Here is an 18,472-nt window from a genome sequence, read left to right on the forward strand (position 1 = left end):
AAGGTGCATTATTTACCCCTTTTCAAGAAGAAGGCACTAAACTCAGGTCAAGATGGGCTGACTCCTATTTCTCAAAACAGTTTGGACCGGACTGCTTTCCTGGAGACCTTAGATTCAAAGTTGTCTGTGTCTTCTGCTTCCTAGTGACTTTTGAAATTAGAACCGGATAGGTGTTTTTTTTTTTTTTTGTTAGGAAAAAAGATGCCTTTATGGGATTGAAAATTAGAGATTTTCAAGATGTGGCCAAGACCACTCAGAAAAAATATAAACAATTTCTGTTATTGAGGCTGAGGGTTTTGCAGCTGGCACATCTTTTATTCTGAATTTTTCTTGTAAGTGTTTAGTCTGTCAACTTACTTTGTTTCTTTGTGATAAGATTGGGCTGTAGGCTTTTTTATGGTTGCTTTATGTCTGTACTACTTCTGGATTTTTGATGGAGCTTACTATTAGAAAAAAAAATAGGCTGCTTGCTTTTGGTTTCCTATATTTGTTGAGTTTATTGCTTGTAGTTATCCTCTCTATTTTTTTTTTAGGTTAGCTCAAGAATTGTGGACTTGTTTTTGGATTACTGAGCAATTTTATTTGTTTGTCTTTTAGCTTTTCTTAGTTTCAGACTTAAGGGCAATTCTATTATTTAGGTGTTCGCAGGCAGTCATGGCAAGTGATCAAGGCCTTCCAGGGATTCAGTGAATACCCATCCTTGCTGCCATACCATCTGTTTTTTGTTTTGTTCTCAAAGTTTGCAGCACCATTATTCCTCTCTCTCGATTCCTCTCCCACCCCCCCCACCCCCCCCCCCCACACACACCTTTCACCATCCTTACCCCCTCCTTCCTGCTGTGTGGTTCCTTGCCTCGCCAACCTGTGATCCTTCAAACTTGGTTAACACAGGCTGCATGCAGCTGGCCCTAAAGCAATCCTGCTGTCACATCCCACCCTCTCTGACTCACTTCCTTTTTTCTCATGGGTGGCCCTTGACAGAGTGCAGACTGCAGGTGGATTGCAGGTGGGAAAGGGGAAGGAAGGAAGAGGGGAAAACACTGGAGGGAGAAACATTGGTCCCATGGGGTCAGGTGGGAGAACAGGAGAGATGCTGGACAACAAGTGGAAATGAGGGAGCAAGGGGGGAGAGTAAGAAAGAGAGATATTAGACTTCAGGGAATGGAAGGAAGAGATACTGGACATACAGATGGAGGGAAAGATAATGGACAGGACAGGGGTGGAGAGGAGAGAGACATATGCTGGACTATGTGGGAGGATAAGAAAACTGCTGGACCATGTTTGGGGAGGGATAGAGAGACAGAAGAGATGCTGGGCAGGTGAGGAGCCTAGGGGCAATTCTGGACACAGGGGAGGGTGATATGGACAGAGAGGAGATGCTAGACCTGAAGGACAATAGGGATACAGAAAGAAGATGCTGGCATGGGGAGAGCATAGGGACAGGGACACGGGAGTTATTCTGGTCACAGGAGTGATTCTGGGCATGGGCGGTCCCTATCCACAACCCATGCCTCCCCTTCTGTGTCCTTATCTCCCCACCCCATGTCCAGCATCACCACTGTGTTCCCACCCCTACCCCATGTCTAGCATCACCTCTGTGTTACTATCCATTCCCCCACATCCAGCATCACTCATGTGTCCCTGTCCTTAGGCTCCTCCATGTCCAAAATCTCCATTCTGTGTCCCTATCCTTCCGGCAAGCCAAACCACCACAAGGGACAGGGACACATGAGTGATGCTGGATGTGGGGGAATGGATAGTAACACAGAGGTGATGCTAGACATGGGGTAGGGGTGGGAACACAGTGGTGATGCTGGACGTGGGGTGGGGAGATAAGGACACAGAAGGAGAGGCATGGGTTGTGGATAGGGACCTTGAAGGGTAATGCTGAACATGGGACGACAAGGGAAAATGAGCAGTCCTGGACAAGGGAAGGATAGGGAGACAGGGATGATGCTGAACACAAGAGGAGAGATAAGGAAACAGAAGGGAGATGCCAAACACATGGAGGCATATGGACAGAGGGACAATTCTGGGCATAGGAGGAGGGATATGGACACAGATGGAAGAGGTTAGACGGGAAGATTGGAACATAGAAAGGGAAGATACTGAACATATGAAAATAAAGACACAGAGCGGCGAGATAGATGATGGGCACAGAGAGAAATGAAATGTCAAATAGACAAAGAGACCTTGATATGAAACTTAAGAGAAGACAGGAAAGCAGAAATCAGAGACTGAGACCAATGCAATTAGAAAAGTAAAATGACCAGACAAGAAAGGTAGAAAAGTCACTTTAGGGGTTGATATTCATAGTAACATAGTAATATAGTAGATGACGGCAGAAAAAGACCTGCATGGTCCATCCAGTCTGCCCAACAAGATAACTCATATGTGCTACTTTTTATGTATACCCTACTTTGATTTGTACCTGTGCTCTTCAGGGCACAGACCGTATAAGTCTGCCCAGCACTATCTCCGCCTCCCAATGACCAGCCCCGCCTCCCACCACCGGCTCTGGCACAGACCGTATAAGTCTGCCCAGCACTATCCCGGCTCCCAACCACCAGTCCAGTCTCCCACCACCGGCTCTGGCACAGACCGTATAAGTCTGCCCAGCACTATCCCTGCCTCCCAACCACCAGTCCTGCCTCCCACCACCGGCTCTGCCACCCGATCTCGACTAAGCGCCTGAGGATCCATTCATTCAGCTGGGGGTGCTCAGCAGGGGTTGATATTCAACTGGTGGTGCTTAACATTTTGCTGACCACTACCGGCATTATGCCTACAAATTCAGTGCCAGGCCATGTCCAGACTCCAGCATTGAATTTCCAGGTTTACAGAGCCAGCTACACCATAGCCAGTTAAGTGTGATATTCAGCACTTAACCGGCTATGAGGCACCGCATAAAGATAGGACTGACTTTTATGTGGTCCTATATATGCAGTGACCTTAGCCGGTTTAGTGCTGAATATCGGCACTGAACCAGCCAAGTGCTGATTCTGCCCCTGGAACACCCCCAAAATAGCCAGTTTTGCAATAGGTACTAACCTGTCATTTTCAACCACCAACACACGTCAATTTGGAACTAGCATGAGCCCTGGGCGGTAATTCCATTTTTTATGTATGTCTGCTACGCGTGCCCGAAAATATTTTTTATTTTCTACCACATGGCGCTAACCAGGCGGTAATCAGCAGTGTATGCATGCTGATGATTACCGCTGGTTAACGCGTGAGACCTTACCGCTAAGTCAGTGGGTGGCGGTAAGGTGTCCTCACGCCCATTTTTGGCAAAAAAAAGGCCTTTTTTGCAGGTGCGCTGAAAAATGGACCTAGTGCGTCCAATACATGCACCTACAACAGTGCAGGCTATTTTTCAGCACACCTTAGTAAAAGGACTCCGGTTAACTCCGAGCAAGCAATTTAACCAGCCAAGAGCCATTTGTGGCCGTTTAAAACATTTTGGAGCTTATTCTTAGACTTACAACATTCCATAGGTTACTATGAAACTTTGTAAGTCTAAGTTGACATATATCAACCCCTTATTTTCTATTTAGTGATTAAAATATATTAATTTTTGGAATGTACATCTACCAGTATTGATGTTAGGCATGGCTGGGCCCAGGGCAGAAATTTTGGGAGAGGGATGAAAGCCCACTTCCAGGCTGTGCTTTTTTCAGGTTCAGGAAGGTTTGGTGTCCTCTCTGACCAGGGGATCAAGAGAAATTGCACTGTTTGCACCCCCACCACACACACATACCATCCCTGACACCTGCAAGCTTTATATTTAGCACAGTACAGAGGGAAAACTTCTTGTAGTTTCAGTTTAATTTCTTTGTACATATTTCTGTTTCTGGTCACTTATTCTGTATTTCGTATCTGTGTTCTGTATGTGTGACTGAGGCCAGGTATTCTATTCATATGAATTTTCTATTTTATTATTAATTTCATTTAGCTCACACCTTTTTCAGTAGTAGCTCATAGTGAGTTACATTCAGGTGCAGCAAGTATTTCCCAGTTCCTAGTGGACTTACAGTCTATATAAGTTTGTACTTAAAGCAATGGAGGGTTAAGTGACTTGCCCTGGATCACAAGGAGCAGCAGCAGGATATGAACTGGACTTTGCTGGTTGTCACCCTAGACCTCTAACCACTTGGCCACTCCTCCCCTCCTTACTTAGTGAGCTGTGGTAGTTTCGTTTATTAAGTTTTCCCAATAGAGGTATTGATGTTGTAGAGAGGAGGAGACTGACCAAGCGACAGTTAAAATACAAAATTCACACATGGAAAGAGGGGATAAGAGAGGATATAATTTTATATAAAAGGGGGATAAAGGAAGGAGTAACACCAGAGAGACTTTAAAATGCTCTTACTCATTATTCATTGCAGTCCCATGCCAAGTTATCAAAAAGGATAGGGGTTGTAAGACACTTATTCAATCCATACAGAAAGGCTATGGAAAAACATTAGGCTTTGAGTAGTGATTTCAATTTGCTAAGAGAGCTTTCAGATCTAAGATAAATAAGAAAGCTGTTCCCTAGAGTTGGGGCTGAGACACTAAAGCAGGAATTCTGAATAGAATCTAAGTAAACTTCCTGAAATGAGGGGATAACTAATAGATGCTGTTGCAAGGAGCAATGAGTCCTCAGAAGAGAGTAGGGTATTAGTAAACTAGATAAGAAAGGAGGGAGACCAGAAAATTGTATTTGGCAGCTTAGGACAAAACTTTATAGAGGATTCTTTCTATACGCTATAGTAAGTCAATGTTCAATTTAAAAGACAAGGTTGACATGGTTGAATTTCTTCTGTCCATAATAGCTATATTTTGTACAAGGTTTTATCTATGTAGTTGAGTATTGGGAAATCCTAAAAGAAGAGAATTGAAATAGTCTGGTATGGAAATAGTTAATGCTAGTAGTAGAATACATAAAGATGAGACTGAATTTGTCTGAGAGTGAGGATACGACATAAGAAATAGTATATGAAATGTTTGATGATTGTCAAGAGATATACCCAGAATCTTAAGAGTCCTTCAAGAAGAGAGGAATTCCCATACTGGCTAGCATGGGCAACATAGGAGGAGATGACCGATGTGTGAAAAACACAGCTTTTTTGAAAATGAACTAAAATTGAACACTACTAAAGCTATCTGAAATTTTATTTAAGTTGGAGTATAATATTGTGAGAGTTGTGAAGGAGCATGAGTCTAAAGGAAAAGGAAACTGAATGTCATCTGCATATAAAGAAGGTAAAGCCAAGAGAAGAGCTAGAGAAGCAAGGAAAACATTGAAAAGAATAGGGAAGGATGTACAGCTGACCTGTCTGTAACAAGAAAGAACATGTATCTTAAGATGTTGAGATAAAATGTTTTAACATGTCAATATTAATGTTTGAATGGTTGATCCTTTCAGGTGGTAAGACGAGGAAGAAATCACGGGATGGGGAAAAGACTCCAGAAGATAATTCTACTTCATTGCCATCAGCTACAGAGCATAGCACCAGGACAGATTAGTCAAGACATGGGTGTGTAAGCAAAACCATTAGAATTACTGAAAAAAGAATCATGATTCCTCTTATCTATAGTAGGACCGAGGAAATCCCTTATGACTCTACAGCCTCAGTATACCTACCGCCTGATAGTGAATAAGGCTCAGATTTTAAACTATATATCCATTTCTTTGCTCTCTGGCAGGAAATCAAAGACTTGGTTGTTAACCTGTCATCAAAGCAAGTTGTGTCCATAGCTTGCAATGATGGATGCTGATGTGGAAATATTCTTCTCTTAGAGCACCATCTAATGTAACTATTGCCAGTCATCAGGTTTACATTGTATCAGAGGGAAGGCCCACACTTTTTTTTTAGCAACACAAGGTAGATTCTATGACAAGGCTTACCTGCATGTCTGCAGTATAAAATATGCCTACATATGTTATTTTAAAAGTGAAAAATCACTACAGATGGAAAACAAGTTATTGAACATTTTTATGTATTGTCCAAAAATTTCACCTCCAGATAGGTGCCTTATTTTCAGCTGGTTACATTTTTTTTTTTAATAAAATAAAGGTAAAATTATTTCTCCTAGGCCACAAAGCAAGCAGCAGATGGGATCTTGAGCTCATATCTCAGACCATAGATCACCCCACCTCAAATAAAAATGAAAATCCTATTAACACAGCCAGTTATATATAAAAGTATCAAACTTTGTTGAATGCATTTAAAATGGTGTGCCTGTTTTTGCAGTATTATGGAAAATCTATTTACCATACTGTTTGAGTACAAATCTTCAATTAGAAGACAATTTAAGAGCCATTTACTTTGCTAAACAGTGATTTATATGGGGGTTAATTTAATAAGGGGCCTTATGTACAGAAACATCCTTTTGTAAAATTGTGCAGCTATATACATGTGTGTGTGTATATATATATATATATATATATATATATATATATATATACACACACACACTTGTGCCATACAGATCGCGCATACTTACATCTACTCCATGGTGTAGGCATTCCTGGGAGTTTGGGTAGAATGAAGACAGATTTTCGATACTTGTGCATATTTTATAAAACATGCCATATAAAAACATATTTACACCAACTTTGGAGCAGATGTAAATGTGTGTGTTGCACACTATTGGAAGTTGATCTGGGTGTCTATTTTATAAAGGCACATAGGTGACTGTTTTGTTTAAAAAAAAAATAAGTGCATTTTTTAACTTCTGAGATAGGTGCTCCATTATAAAATTAAGTCCAAACTGACTTTGTGAAATTTGCCCTTCTTCAATATGGCTAAAAGTATTCATTTAGGAGCAACATTTTTTTATTTGGATATGAAAATGATGTAAGGGAGGGCAGTTTTATAATAGGCTTCTTAAGTAGTGCAACAGCATAAGTTCCACCAGTTTTCAAAGAGAAGTATATACATACTTTCCCTTTGAAGATTACCCCATGGAAAATACATATATACACATTTAGACCTGCACTTTGGTATGCACAGATTCCCTTTTTATTTTGCGTGCATATAAGAGCTGCATGTGTAAATATACCCTGGACAATTTTAGGAATGGCCATTTCTGCATGGAAAATGCTATGTTACCCATGGAATTGCCTTTTAAAATTACCACCATACATGAAGTCTATGCATGTTACTTTCTATAAAATATCTGACAATACAAAAAGCAAGTACAAATATCTGCCATTGATTTGTATGTATGGCAAATAACAAATTTTAAAGTGCAAGTATGTGTGCATTATTTTAAGAGCCAAAAAAAGTTTTGCTTTCATGACTATTCACACCCTTTTGTCATAACCAATTCTAATTAGTTCTGTTTCCAAAAACTACCTTAGCAAGGTCCATAATAAGTTAAATAAAGCTTATCTGTGTCCAGTTATAGTAATTACTGATTCAAATTCTCTTGGATGGAGAATCAAGTTGTTTCTGTGTATAAAGTGAATTTGAAGAAAAGGTCTAAGAATGCTGAACACAGAGCTGCCAAAAGAAAGTTTAGGATAAGGTTATTCAACAGAATATATTGGGGGAGAGCTACAAGAAAATTTCACTCTGTTTGAATATCTCTTAGAGCACTGTCAGGTCCTTTATTGGCAAGTTAAAACAATTTGTACTTGTACATAATAAATGTGAACTGCTTTGATTGTACCACAGAAAGGTAGTATATCAAATCCTATTACCTTTTACCCTTTTGGCACCGCCAAGACCTTGCCTTGGTTAGATCATGCCATCAAAGTCAATAGCCATGGGTTATGGAAGCTGTTGAGGAATGTCACCATGAGGTCTAAGATGATTTTAAAAGAACTGGCAGAAACTGGGGAAAGTCTTCACTGTCAGCAATTTGAAGATCACCACAAACATGGATTTTATGGGATGGCAACAAGAATGAAACCACTTCTGAAGAAAGCCATATGATGTGCTGCATGGTGTCTGCAAAGAAACACTTAGGGCAGTGCTTCTCAATTATCTCCTGAAGGCACAACTAGCCTTTTCAGGACCAAGATGCATGATATGCAAATCTATCTCAAATATATTCAATGTTGTGATTCTGAAAACCTGACTGACAAGGTGTATCTCCAGGAGAGGATTGAGAAGCACTGACTTAGGGAACATTGCTAAGGAGGATGGGGGATAAGGCTTTGTCATCCGATGAGAGACAAAAGAGGAAGTTTTTGGTTTCAATGCTATGTTATATGTGTGGCATAAAACAAACACAGCACATTACCCTGCTAAACCATCTGTACAGCAATACACCATGGTAGCACGGTGGTGGAAAGATGGATGGCACAAAGTACCAGCAGACCTTAGAGGAAAACCTATTCCAGTCTGCTATAGTTTTACACTGTTGAAGAACTGTTAAGCTGCCCATGGTCAGTAGTTCCCATGCTGCATTATTGTGTGGGACTGCCTCAATTCTAGGGGTTTTTTCCCCCAGCGTGACATCTTCCCATTAGCAGATCCATGTTTCTGGTAATTTGCTTAAAATTTGTGTTTGTTGCACAGAGGTTACCTTTTTCTTCTAGTCTTCTAAGTTAGGGGGGATGTCCAGTGTTAGTTTTACTTCTTTTTTTCCCACTGGGACTAAGAAGAAGGTTCATCTTTCTGCAGTACAATGATCGTAAGCATAAAGCAAAAGCAACAGTTGAGTGGCTCAGCAAGAAGTGAATGTCCTTAAGTGGCTCATGAATCCAATAGAAAATCAGTGGCAAGACTGAAGTCAACAGCTGGTCCCCAGTCAGCTAGAAATGGCTTGAGCTATTCTACCAAGAAGAATGGCAAAACTGAACCATTTTTACTATGCAAATTTAGTAATACTTATCCTAAACAAATTGTGACTGTTATTTATTTATTTATAAAACTTATACCCTGCTTAAACCTAAGCGGCTAACAGCATAACATACATAATATTAATAAATACTGTTGCAAAAATTAGCTTCTATCAAATATCGAATCAAGGGATGTTAAGACTCTTGCAATCAAAACTTTTTGGTTTCTTATTCTTAATTATTTTTTGACTATGTCTATAAATGTCTCATATTTGAAAGCGTACAGCAGAGTTTCCCAAACTGGATCAGGACCCTAAGTGGGGTCCTGACCTAGGTGGGCTGTCCATAGTTGCATCATTATTCTTCACCTCCAGGGGGGTCACACAATTTTATTTGGATGCAATCCTGGTGGTCACATTCACAAAAAGATTGGGAAGTACTGGCGTACAGCATGTTCTCTGAAGATGATCAGGGTTTCAAGTCCTCACAAGTGCATGATGTCATCCTGAGGAGCCCTGTACAGAAAGCTTCCCTAGCTTTATACTGTTGAAGAACTGCTATTTCAACTGCACAAGGGCAGTAGTTCTGGTTCTGCGTTGTTCTGTGGGGCCACCTCAGTTCTGTTTTTTCTGCAGAGCAACAAAATATCTTCCCATTAACAGATATATGTTTGCGGTAACTTGCTTAAAATTAGGTTTTTTGCAAATGGGTCACCTTTCTCGTCTTCTAGTCTCCTTAATTAGATAGATTTTTTTTTTTATTTTTTTGCTCATTGTAAGTTTTCCTTCACAACCTCCTTTTCTCCAGGTTCTGGTTCTCTCTGGTGTCTCAGCCAGGCCTTTTTATTTAAAATCAAGCCGTTTGATCTCAACTTGCCAGTATTATTTTGTGACCTGACAGAAAATAGCCACCAGCTGCTTTAAAAAATGTAGGTGGTGCTGCAGAGTCATATCTGGAACAAATACACATAAAATCCCATTTTACATGAAACATAGAACTCAGAATTGAAACATCCAAGGCTCTGCTGACATGGAGCCTATTTTTAAAATACATGCAGGAGTGCATGTATATTTACTGGCATTTGCAGTGGGAGCAGCCCTTTTAGAATAGTATATATTGAAAACACAAACGAAATGAATCTGACAGCTTCTGAATGGATGTGTTGGCACTTACACAGGGTAATGTGAGTAACATAATAGATGACAGCAGAGAAAGACCTGTACGGTCCATCTAGTCTGCCCAACAAGATAAACACATATGTGCTACTTTATGTGTATACCTTACTTTGATTTGTATCTGCCATTTTCAGGGCACAGACCGTAGAAGTCTGCCCAGCACTAGCCCCTCCTCCCACCACTGGCTCTGCCACCCAATCTCCGCTAAGCTTCTGAGGATCCATTCCTTCTGAACAGGGTTCCTTTATGTTTATCCCACGCATTCTTGAATTCCGTTACCATTTTCATCTCCACCACCTCCCGCGGGAGGGCATTCCAAGTTAGTTGCTGTTCAGACTTGGAAGGAGGAGGAGGTGCAGCCGGAAGCTCTGCAGGTTCCAGGGAAGGGAGTGAGGCCTAGCTCCTTCCCTGAGGATGCGGAGGGTCCCTGGGGAGCGGTCCTCAGGAAAGGCCCAGGCCATGGGGCCTCCTGGGGCCAGGGACCAGAAGGCCGGGAGAAGCAGCTCTCTTTCCGGTCAAGCTTCTGACAGGAGGGAGAGGAGTCCTGTTGATCGCAGAGAGCGGAGGCCCAAGGGTGGAAGCCAGTCCAGTAACCCCCCCCCACGCTCCAGCAACATCTGGGAGGTGAGAGTGAAGATTGTGGGGGGGGGGGGGGGGAAGAGAAAGCTGGTGGAGGGCCTGGAAGGGCACCCTAAGCAGAGAAAGGAAGATGAAGCTATGGAAGTTAGTTCAGAATTTTTTCCTGCATTTGATGAGGCAGCAAGTGAAGAGAGTGGGTCTTCAGAGGAGGAAGAGGAGGAATTCCTAGATATTCCTTATGACCCTGAGGACCCGGCACGTAGTTTGATCTGTACAGTGCGAAGAATTAAACGTGTGGAGAAAGAACTGGTTGATTTGGGAAAGCGTGTGAAAATGACAAAAGTTATGAGTAAACTTGTTCCAGCAGAGCACAAGAAAGGTTATGTGAAGGAGGAAGCCCGTTTGAGAAAACTGATACAAAAGAAAGAACTGTTGCTGAGGGGTTTAAAAAAGGGACCTGAGAACCCTTTAAGAGAACTATATTGTAATCAAGAACGTATGGCTTTAAGGTCACAGTCTTCAGGTCAAGGGAGAACTGTGTCTCAGCAAGAGTCTGCAGTTCCCAGGGAAACAGAACTGCGGACATCGGGTCTAGCCTCCTTGTCTCAGGATTTGTCTAAACCAGAAGACTTGCCAGACTCTGCTAGTACATCCACTTTAGCATTTATGAAAAACCTGGCAACTCAGTCCAGGGGACTTACTAAGCAGGCAGACTGCAGGGAGGCAGCAGCAGGATGTGGTTCGGGGGCAGGGTTGGTGACTGCACCTGTTGGAGAAGAGAAAGCAATTAAAAAGCTGGTTAAGACCTTCCAGATTGTGGAGACAGAGGAGGGAGTTTCAGGCTGTCGGCTTTTTTCTACAGAAGTAGTGGCAGAGGTGTCCAGTGAAGGAGATGGTGACTTACCAATATTAGAACCTCCAGAAAGAAAGATTGCAGCAGCGGAAGCAGAGCCGGAAGGATTGCAGCAGAAGCAGGTGTCTTTATCTGCAGCTACATCTCTGCGTCTATGTTTGGAGAAGCCCTGCCCCCGCGCAGCGTCCGGGGTGCACAACGGCAGTCTTCTGGAGGGAGAGCTGGCAAACAGTGAGTCGGGTGGTGGATGCGCTGTCCCCTGCAGAGAACGGCTTCCAGAGGCACCGGGAAAGGCTGGCAGTTCATTACTGGATGGTGGCATTTCAGACGGTACAGAGGGGCGAGTGGCGGTGATTGCTGGATTGGAGAGGCCCCACCCACCTGACACGGAGCACCAGGAGACTCTGGTCAAGCAGGCAGCAGGAGAAGGACAAAACTTGCTGGTCGTTGGCAGGCAGGCAACAGGGAATTTGGATCAGAAGAAGGAACTGACTGAAACGGAACTCCCTGTTCGTCTCGCGCAGGACCTGTCGGCTGAGGAGCGGCATGCTGAGCCAGCTTTACAACAGACGGCAGATAAGTTGCTGAACACTTTCCCTGACATTGCTGTGACTCAAGCGGGGGGAGTGTTGAACTGTGAGGGTTTGTGTCCGACTGTTGACTCTGTTCCATGTTTGGGCAAGGACGATGGGGGGAGGCTTGGTTTGCAGGAAGGGGGAGGGGGCAGGGATTGCGGAATGGGGGGATGTGATTGACATGTCTCCTCCTGTTGAGGGGAATAGGTTAGTTGGTGTGGGGGGTCCGGGGGATAAGGTTCAGGTTGGAGAAGGGGGGAAGGGAGGGGGGGATGATAGGATCGAGGAAGGGGATGGAGGGGGCCAGAAGGGTTTTGTAAAGGGGGGTTTGGGGTGTGCAGGGCAGGAAGCCTCGAGCGCCAAGGGTGGGGGGGGGCGGGGGGCTCCTTTTGCCGCGGTGGTTGGTATGGGGAGTGGTAGGGGGGATTTGGGCAGCGGAGGGGGGGACAGGGGGGGTGAGGGGTGGTCTGGGGGGTCTGTTCCCAAACGCCGGAATGTGGTTCAATTGAGGTGGGTGGGGGAGGGGGGATGCCAAGTAGGGATGTGGTGTTAAAAATGGTTCTAGGGTTAGGATTTCTCCCGGAAGATCTGTATGCTTGCATTCACCCGGCGAACATTCCAGAGTATGATGTCAGTTTTTTGACCCAACGGGGAATGGATATTTTTTGGGAGAAATACGGAGAGGTTAAAGGGGGGGGGGGGGGGGGGACTGGAGAAATTTTCGAGTTGTGCCTATTAGTAAACCTGACCTGGTGCAGGTGACTCTGTTAGTGAGGAATGAGTCAATCTCGGGGGCGGATTTGACCTACTGGCTGCAGCGGTATGCAGAAGTAAGGACTCCTCTGGTCAAGCTTCCAGACCCTAGTAGGGTATGGGCAGGGGGTGGGGGGTGACGGTGAGGTTATACCAGGTGGGGCACGTCACCCAACACATTCCTTCAGCGGCTTTCATCGGAAGAGATCGGATCTTGTGTTTTTATAAGGGACAGCCTAGGCAATGTTTTAAGTGTGGTTCCTTCCGGCATTATAGTATGTCGTGCCCAGTGGTTCAGTGTGCAAAGTGTGGGGCGAGGGAGCACGTGGCAGAACATTGTACCTCCATCCGGTGTAATTTGTGCGGGGATCTGGGGCACGCCTTTCGGGCTTGCCCGCAAGCCTTTCATAATGGGGGGGGGAGGGGAGGAAGGGGGAGGGGAGGGTGATGAAAGGGGAGATCGTGCTGGGGGGAGGGGTGGAGGTTTGGGGCGGGCAGTAGAAGTGATTGGAAGGGGGGGAGGGTAGAGGAAGAGTTGGGGGAGCAGGGGGCGAACATTCGGAAGGGTGAGAAGAGGCAAGGAGGGGAGGGGGAAGGGTGGACGCGAGTCTCTAGGAGGAGGAAGGGGGGGGGACTTCTGGTGGAGGCTGGAAGGAAGTTAGGGCAGGGAATAGCGGTGGAGAATAGATTTCGGGTCCTCGAAGATGAGGGACGGGGGGAAGAGTATGGAGAGGAGAACGGAAGAGAGGACAGTGAGGCATGGCAGGGGGTAGGTGAAGAGGGGGAGATAGGGACAGAGGGGGGAGGGAAGAGTACGAGGAGGGGAAGGGGGAGGACGGGGAGGTTGGAGATAGGAGATGGTATGGACGTGCAGGAGGAGGGAGGGAGAGCAGAGGTAGGTGGGGGAGAAGGGGAGAAGAGGAAATTAGGAAAGGTTCAGGGGGTAGAGAGGTGGGAGGCAGAGAGGGGGGAGGAAGGGGGAGAGACCGGGGTTTTTCCGGTGAAGGGGGAGGGGGGGAGGAGAGGAAGAAGAAGGGGAGGAAGAAAGCAAGGACCAGGGAAGGATGGAAGGGGGGGACCTTTGAGTTTGGGGTTAGGGACTGGGCGGAGGAAGAGGTGGAGGAAGAAGCTGGGCCTTCAAAGGGAGGTCTGGAGCAGAGAGAAGGAAGGATGGGGAGGCAGGGCCAGGGGAGGCGGTTTTCTAATTGATAATGATGGCAGGTTCCTTGTTGGCGTTCATCACGCTGAACGTGGCAAGTATTGCCTCCACAAGGGCGAGGTGTCTGGCCTTTGAGGGCCTTTCCTCCATGTCGGCTGATTGTTTTCTCCTGCAGGAGACCAGGCTGCAGTCTTTGGCCGATGTGAGAAGAGCAAAGCAGGCTTGGAGATGGGGACCCTCAGTGTGGGGGTTGGCAGGGGAGAAGTATGGGGGGGTGGGAATTTTGTTTAAATCTCACAAAGCGGTGATTCAACGGGTGGTGGAGTTAGGGGTAGGGAGGTGTTTGGTGGTGGATGTTGTGTTGCACGGGGTGGCGTTAAGGGTGATAAATGTGTATGGGCCACAAACTAAGAAGGGGAGGTCACAGTTATTTGGGAAAATCAAACCCTATTTGTATTCTTCACGTCAGTTAGTGTGGGGGGGCGATTTTAACACGATTCTGAGGAAGGAGGACAGTGGGAGCAGGTGTGCACAGGTGAGGTATGACGGAGTTCGTTTAGTGGGGATAATGAGGGGGGCAGGGTTAGTGGATGTCTACTTGGAGCAAGGGGGTTTTACTTTTTTTAGAGGGAATTGTAGAAGTCGGATCGACCGGTTTTTGGTTAGGAGAGGGACCTGCGTACAGGCTCCCGAGTTGGTGGTGGTAGAGTTTTCGGACCACAGGGTGGTGCGGATAGAAGTAGGGGGGTCGGGGGTCCATAGGCCAGGAAAGGGGATGTGGAGATTAAATTTGAAATGGTTAAAGGAGGGGGAGGTGCATAGAGAGTATGTGGAGTTTTGGGGGGATCAGCAGACTATCTTAGGCATCTTCCCCTTGGTAGGGAGGTGGTGGGAAGCGGTGAAACAACGCACAAAGGGGTTTTTTCTTAGACAGGCAAGGCAGGAGGGGAGGGAGGCGACACGGTTGGGAATAGCATTAAAAAAGAGGAGGGATAATTTAATTTCCAGTGGGGGGGAAGAGGGAGGATATAGAGGCTATACAGGTGGAAATCGAGCGAGTTCAGTATGACCGGTACTCCTCATTAGTTTATGAGAGGGATTTTGGCAAATTATTGAGTCCGGACCCGTTTGAGTGCTGTAAGGAAAGAAGGGAACGTAGGGTCATGGAAGGGTTAATGGACAGGGACGGGGTTGTTCAGGATTCGAGGGAAGGGATTTTGCGGGTGGTGGGGGAGCATTTTGGACATTTCTTCTCCGATCTACATTTGGATGAGGAAGACATACGGAGGTATGTGGAAGGGACTCCGGGGGTGGGACGGGGGGGCCCCATCTTCAGGCCTTGCTGCAGCCTTGGACAGTCAGGGAGGTGGAGGCAGCCATTGAGGCTCTGCGGAGCAAGACGGCACCGGGGCCCGACGGTCTCCCGGCAGAGTTCTATCAACGATTTAAAGTTCAGTTGGCACCTATCTTGTTGGAGGTATGGGAGGAGGCCCGGAAGGGAGGTTCTCTGCCAGAGTCCTTTGGGAAATCGGCCTTGGTTCTTCTCAGTAAGGGGAAAGATGCTCGAGATATAGTAAATTGGAGGCCCATTGCCTTATTGAACAGTGACCGTAAGATCTTTGCTCACATGTTGTTGGCACGTATGCGGCAGGTGGCAGGGAGGGAGTTGGCGGTGTCTCAGGGGTGTGGGGTCCCAGGGAGGGGGGTGTTGGCAGTAGTGGCCTGGGTTCGGGAGGGGGTGGAGCGGAGCCTGGGGGGGGCAGGAGGGCCGTCTAGTAGTGGCCTTGGACCAGGATAAGGCCTTCGACCGGGTGTAGTGGAGGGTTCTTTGGGAGAGTTTGCGGTACTATGGTTTTCCGAGAGCTTGGGTTGAGCAGCTCCAGTTGTTGTACATCGGTGTTAGCTGCTTTCCATTAGTTAATGGGTGGAAAGGAAGGGATTTTGACATCACGGCTGGGGTGCGGCAGGGGTGCCCGTTGAGCCCCCTGCTGTACACTTTCGCGATTGATCCCCTGGTGCGCCGGTTAGAGTGGGGGGGGGGTGGATGGGCTTAGAGGGATAGAAGTGTGTACGGGGGTGTCTCTGCGTGTGGTGGCATACGCAGATGACATAACAGTTTGGGTGGCGGATCAAGGGGAAGGGGAAGTTTTCGACAGGAAGATTGCGGAGTACTCTCGGGCGACAGGATCCAGGATTAACCTGCAAAAGTGTACTTCCTTGTGGGTAGGTCCGGAAGGGGCTCGTTTTGAGTTAGGGGGAGGGTTTCCGCCAGGGGTGGAAATGATGCGGGTTCTAGGGGTTTACTTTGGGGGGGGGGATTATGGACAGTGGAACTGGGAATGGAAGATTTTGGAGGCCAAGGCTAAGGTAGAGAGGTGGAAAGGGTGGAGGATGTCGATGACTGACCGGGTGAGATTACTGAAAATGCAGGTGGTGCCCATGTTTTTGTTTCTTAGCTATATTTGTTTGTTGCCGGAATGTTGTTATACAAGGCTTTATAGTGGTTTTTTTCAGTTACTCTGGGGGAACCGAATGAACCCTGTAAAGAGGAATATTACATATCTGCCACGGGGAAAGGGGGGGTTGGGATGGTTAATCCGGTTCTTACGTTCAGTTCTTTCTTTATCCAGTTTAATTTGGGGAAGGCGGTGGGGCGAGATGCTCCGGGATGGGCGTGTAGTGCAGTGGTGGGAGGAGTTTTGGGGTCCGTGGTTGGAAGGGGGGAAAGTGGTGGGCCGACGGAGGGGTTTCCCGGGAAGCGTTGGGTATTACAGGACATTGACTAAACTGGTGCGGTTGTGGGGGATTACGGTGGAGGAGGTTAAAGAGGGAAGGAGGGAGGTATGGGCAGAGAGAGTGCGGATGCAGCGATTCTCCTCTCCTTTGGCACTTCGGGATGCTCCAGAGCCAGTTCTGCAACAAGGCTTGCAGTTTGTGGCATCAAAGCGGATTCCACACAAATATCGTGACATTGCCTGGCTGTCCCTACACGGGAAACTGTATGTGAGAGCAAACTTGAATTATAGGAACTTACAAGATCGTGATTGCCCAAGGGGGGAATGTGTTGGTTGTACTGAGACGATGGATCATTTCCTTAGGGAATGTCCATTTTCGATTCTGGTATGTAAACATGTGGCCTCCCTGCTTCATATCCCCAGCTTTTGCACCTACTCTTATGCGGATTGGGTGTATGGGCGGGGGCAGGGGTCGGGGGGCTTGGACCTAGGGACGGAGTTCTTAATCTCGGTCATGGTCTGTTTCTATCTTTGGATGGCACGGTGCGGAGTGTCCCTGTGCCAGGAGTTCAGGTCAGTAGAACGGGTTAGCTGGGATATAGTTGGAGCTGTGTGGGAAGTGGCACGTTGGGAGCGGGTAGAAGTAGGGAGGGGTACATTTTGCAGATGGTGGAAACATGTGCGATTGAAGCCACCTTGAATTTGTTTGAATTTATTTGACTGTGTGTGGGGGGGGGGGGGGGGTAGGGGGTTTGGTCTGTCTTTGTAAATAGGGGATTGAGGGGTATTTATGTACCTTTTAGCTTTTATGTATCTGGTTTTCCGTTTCCATTAATAAACGAATTTTCCAAGTATCCACCACTCTCGCCATGAAAAAATACTTTCTGACATTTTTCTTGTCTGCCCCCCTTCAGTCTCATTTCATGTCCTCTAGTTCTACCACCTTCCCATCTACGGAACAGGTTCGTTTTCGGATTAATATGTTTCAAATATTTGAACGTCTGTATCATATCACCCCTATTTCTCCTTTCCTCCAGGGTATACATGTTCAGGTCAGCAAGTCTCTCCTCATACATCTTGTAACGCAAATCCCATACCATTTTTGTAGCTTTTCTTTGCACTGCTTCAATTCGTTTTACATCCTTAGCAAGATACAGCCTCCAAAACTGAACACAATACTCCAGGCGTCACCAACGACTTACTTCGCATTGAATTTTAATTGCCAAACCTTAGACCATTCTTCTAGCTTCTACAGATCCTTTTCATGTTTTCCACTCCCTCCTGGGTGTCCACTCTGTTACAAATCTTAGTATCATCTGCAAAAAGGCAAACTTTACCTGCTAACCCTTCGGCAATGTCACTCACAAATATATTGAACAGAATCGGCCCCAGCACCAATCCCTGAGGCACTCCACTGCTCACCTTTCCCTCATTCGAGCGAATTCCATTAACCACCACCCTCTGGTGTCTGTCCGTCAACCAGTTCTTAATCCAGTTCACCACGTCGGGTCCTATCTTCAGCCTATCAAGTTTATTCAAGAGCCTCCTGTGGGGAACCGTGTCAAAAGCTTTGCTGAAATCTAAGTAGATTATGTCTATAGCACGTCCATGATTCAATTCTCCGGTCACCCAGTCAAAGAATTCAATGAGATTCGTTTGGCACGATTTACCTTTGGTAAAATCATGTTGTCTCGGATCTTGCAACTTATTGGCTTCCAGGAAATTCACTATCCTTTCCTTCAGCATCGCTTCCATTACTTTTCCAATAACCGAAGTGAGGCTTACCAGCCTGTAGTTTCCAGCTTCTTCCCTTTCATCACTTTTGTGAAGAGAGACCACATCCGCCGTTCTCCAATCCCACGGA

At 46.1% G+C, this 18,472-nt stretch overlaps 1 protein-coding gene across 1 annotated transcript in view; it reads left to right on the forward strand.

The window, feature by feature from the left end:
- CNNM1 (cyclin and CBS domain divalent metal cation transport mediator 1) overlaps positions 1-5,574 on the forward strand; it is a 300,200-nt gene extending 294,626 nt beyond the window's left edge. The window contains exon 12 of the mRNA XM_030204797.1: positions 5,411-5,574. Within this exon, the coding sequence (XP_030060657.1) occupies positions 5,411-5,511 (101 nt within the window). The 3' untranslated portion in view covers positions 5,512-5,574. The remainder of the gene's footprint in view (positions 1-5,410) is intronic.
- Positions 5,575-18,472: the final 12,898 nt, after the last annotated feature.

Source organism: Microcaecilia unicolor, chromosome 5, assembly GCF_901765095.1.
Source record: "Microcaecilia unicolor chromosome 5, aMicUni1.1, whole genome shotgun sequence".
NCBI classification, from domain to species: Eukaryota; Metazoa; Chordata; class Amphibia; order Gymnophiona; family Siphonopidae; genus Microcaecilia; species Microcaecilia unicolor.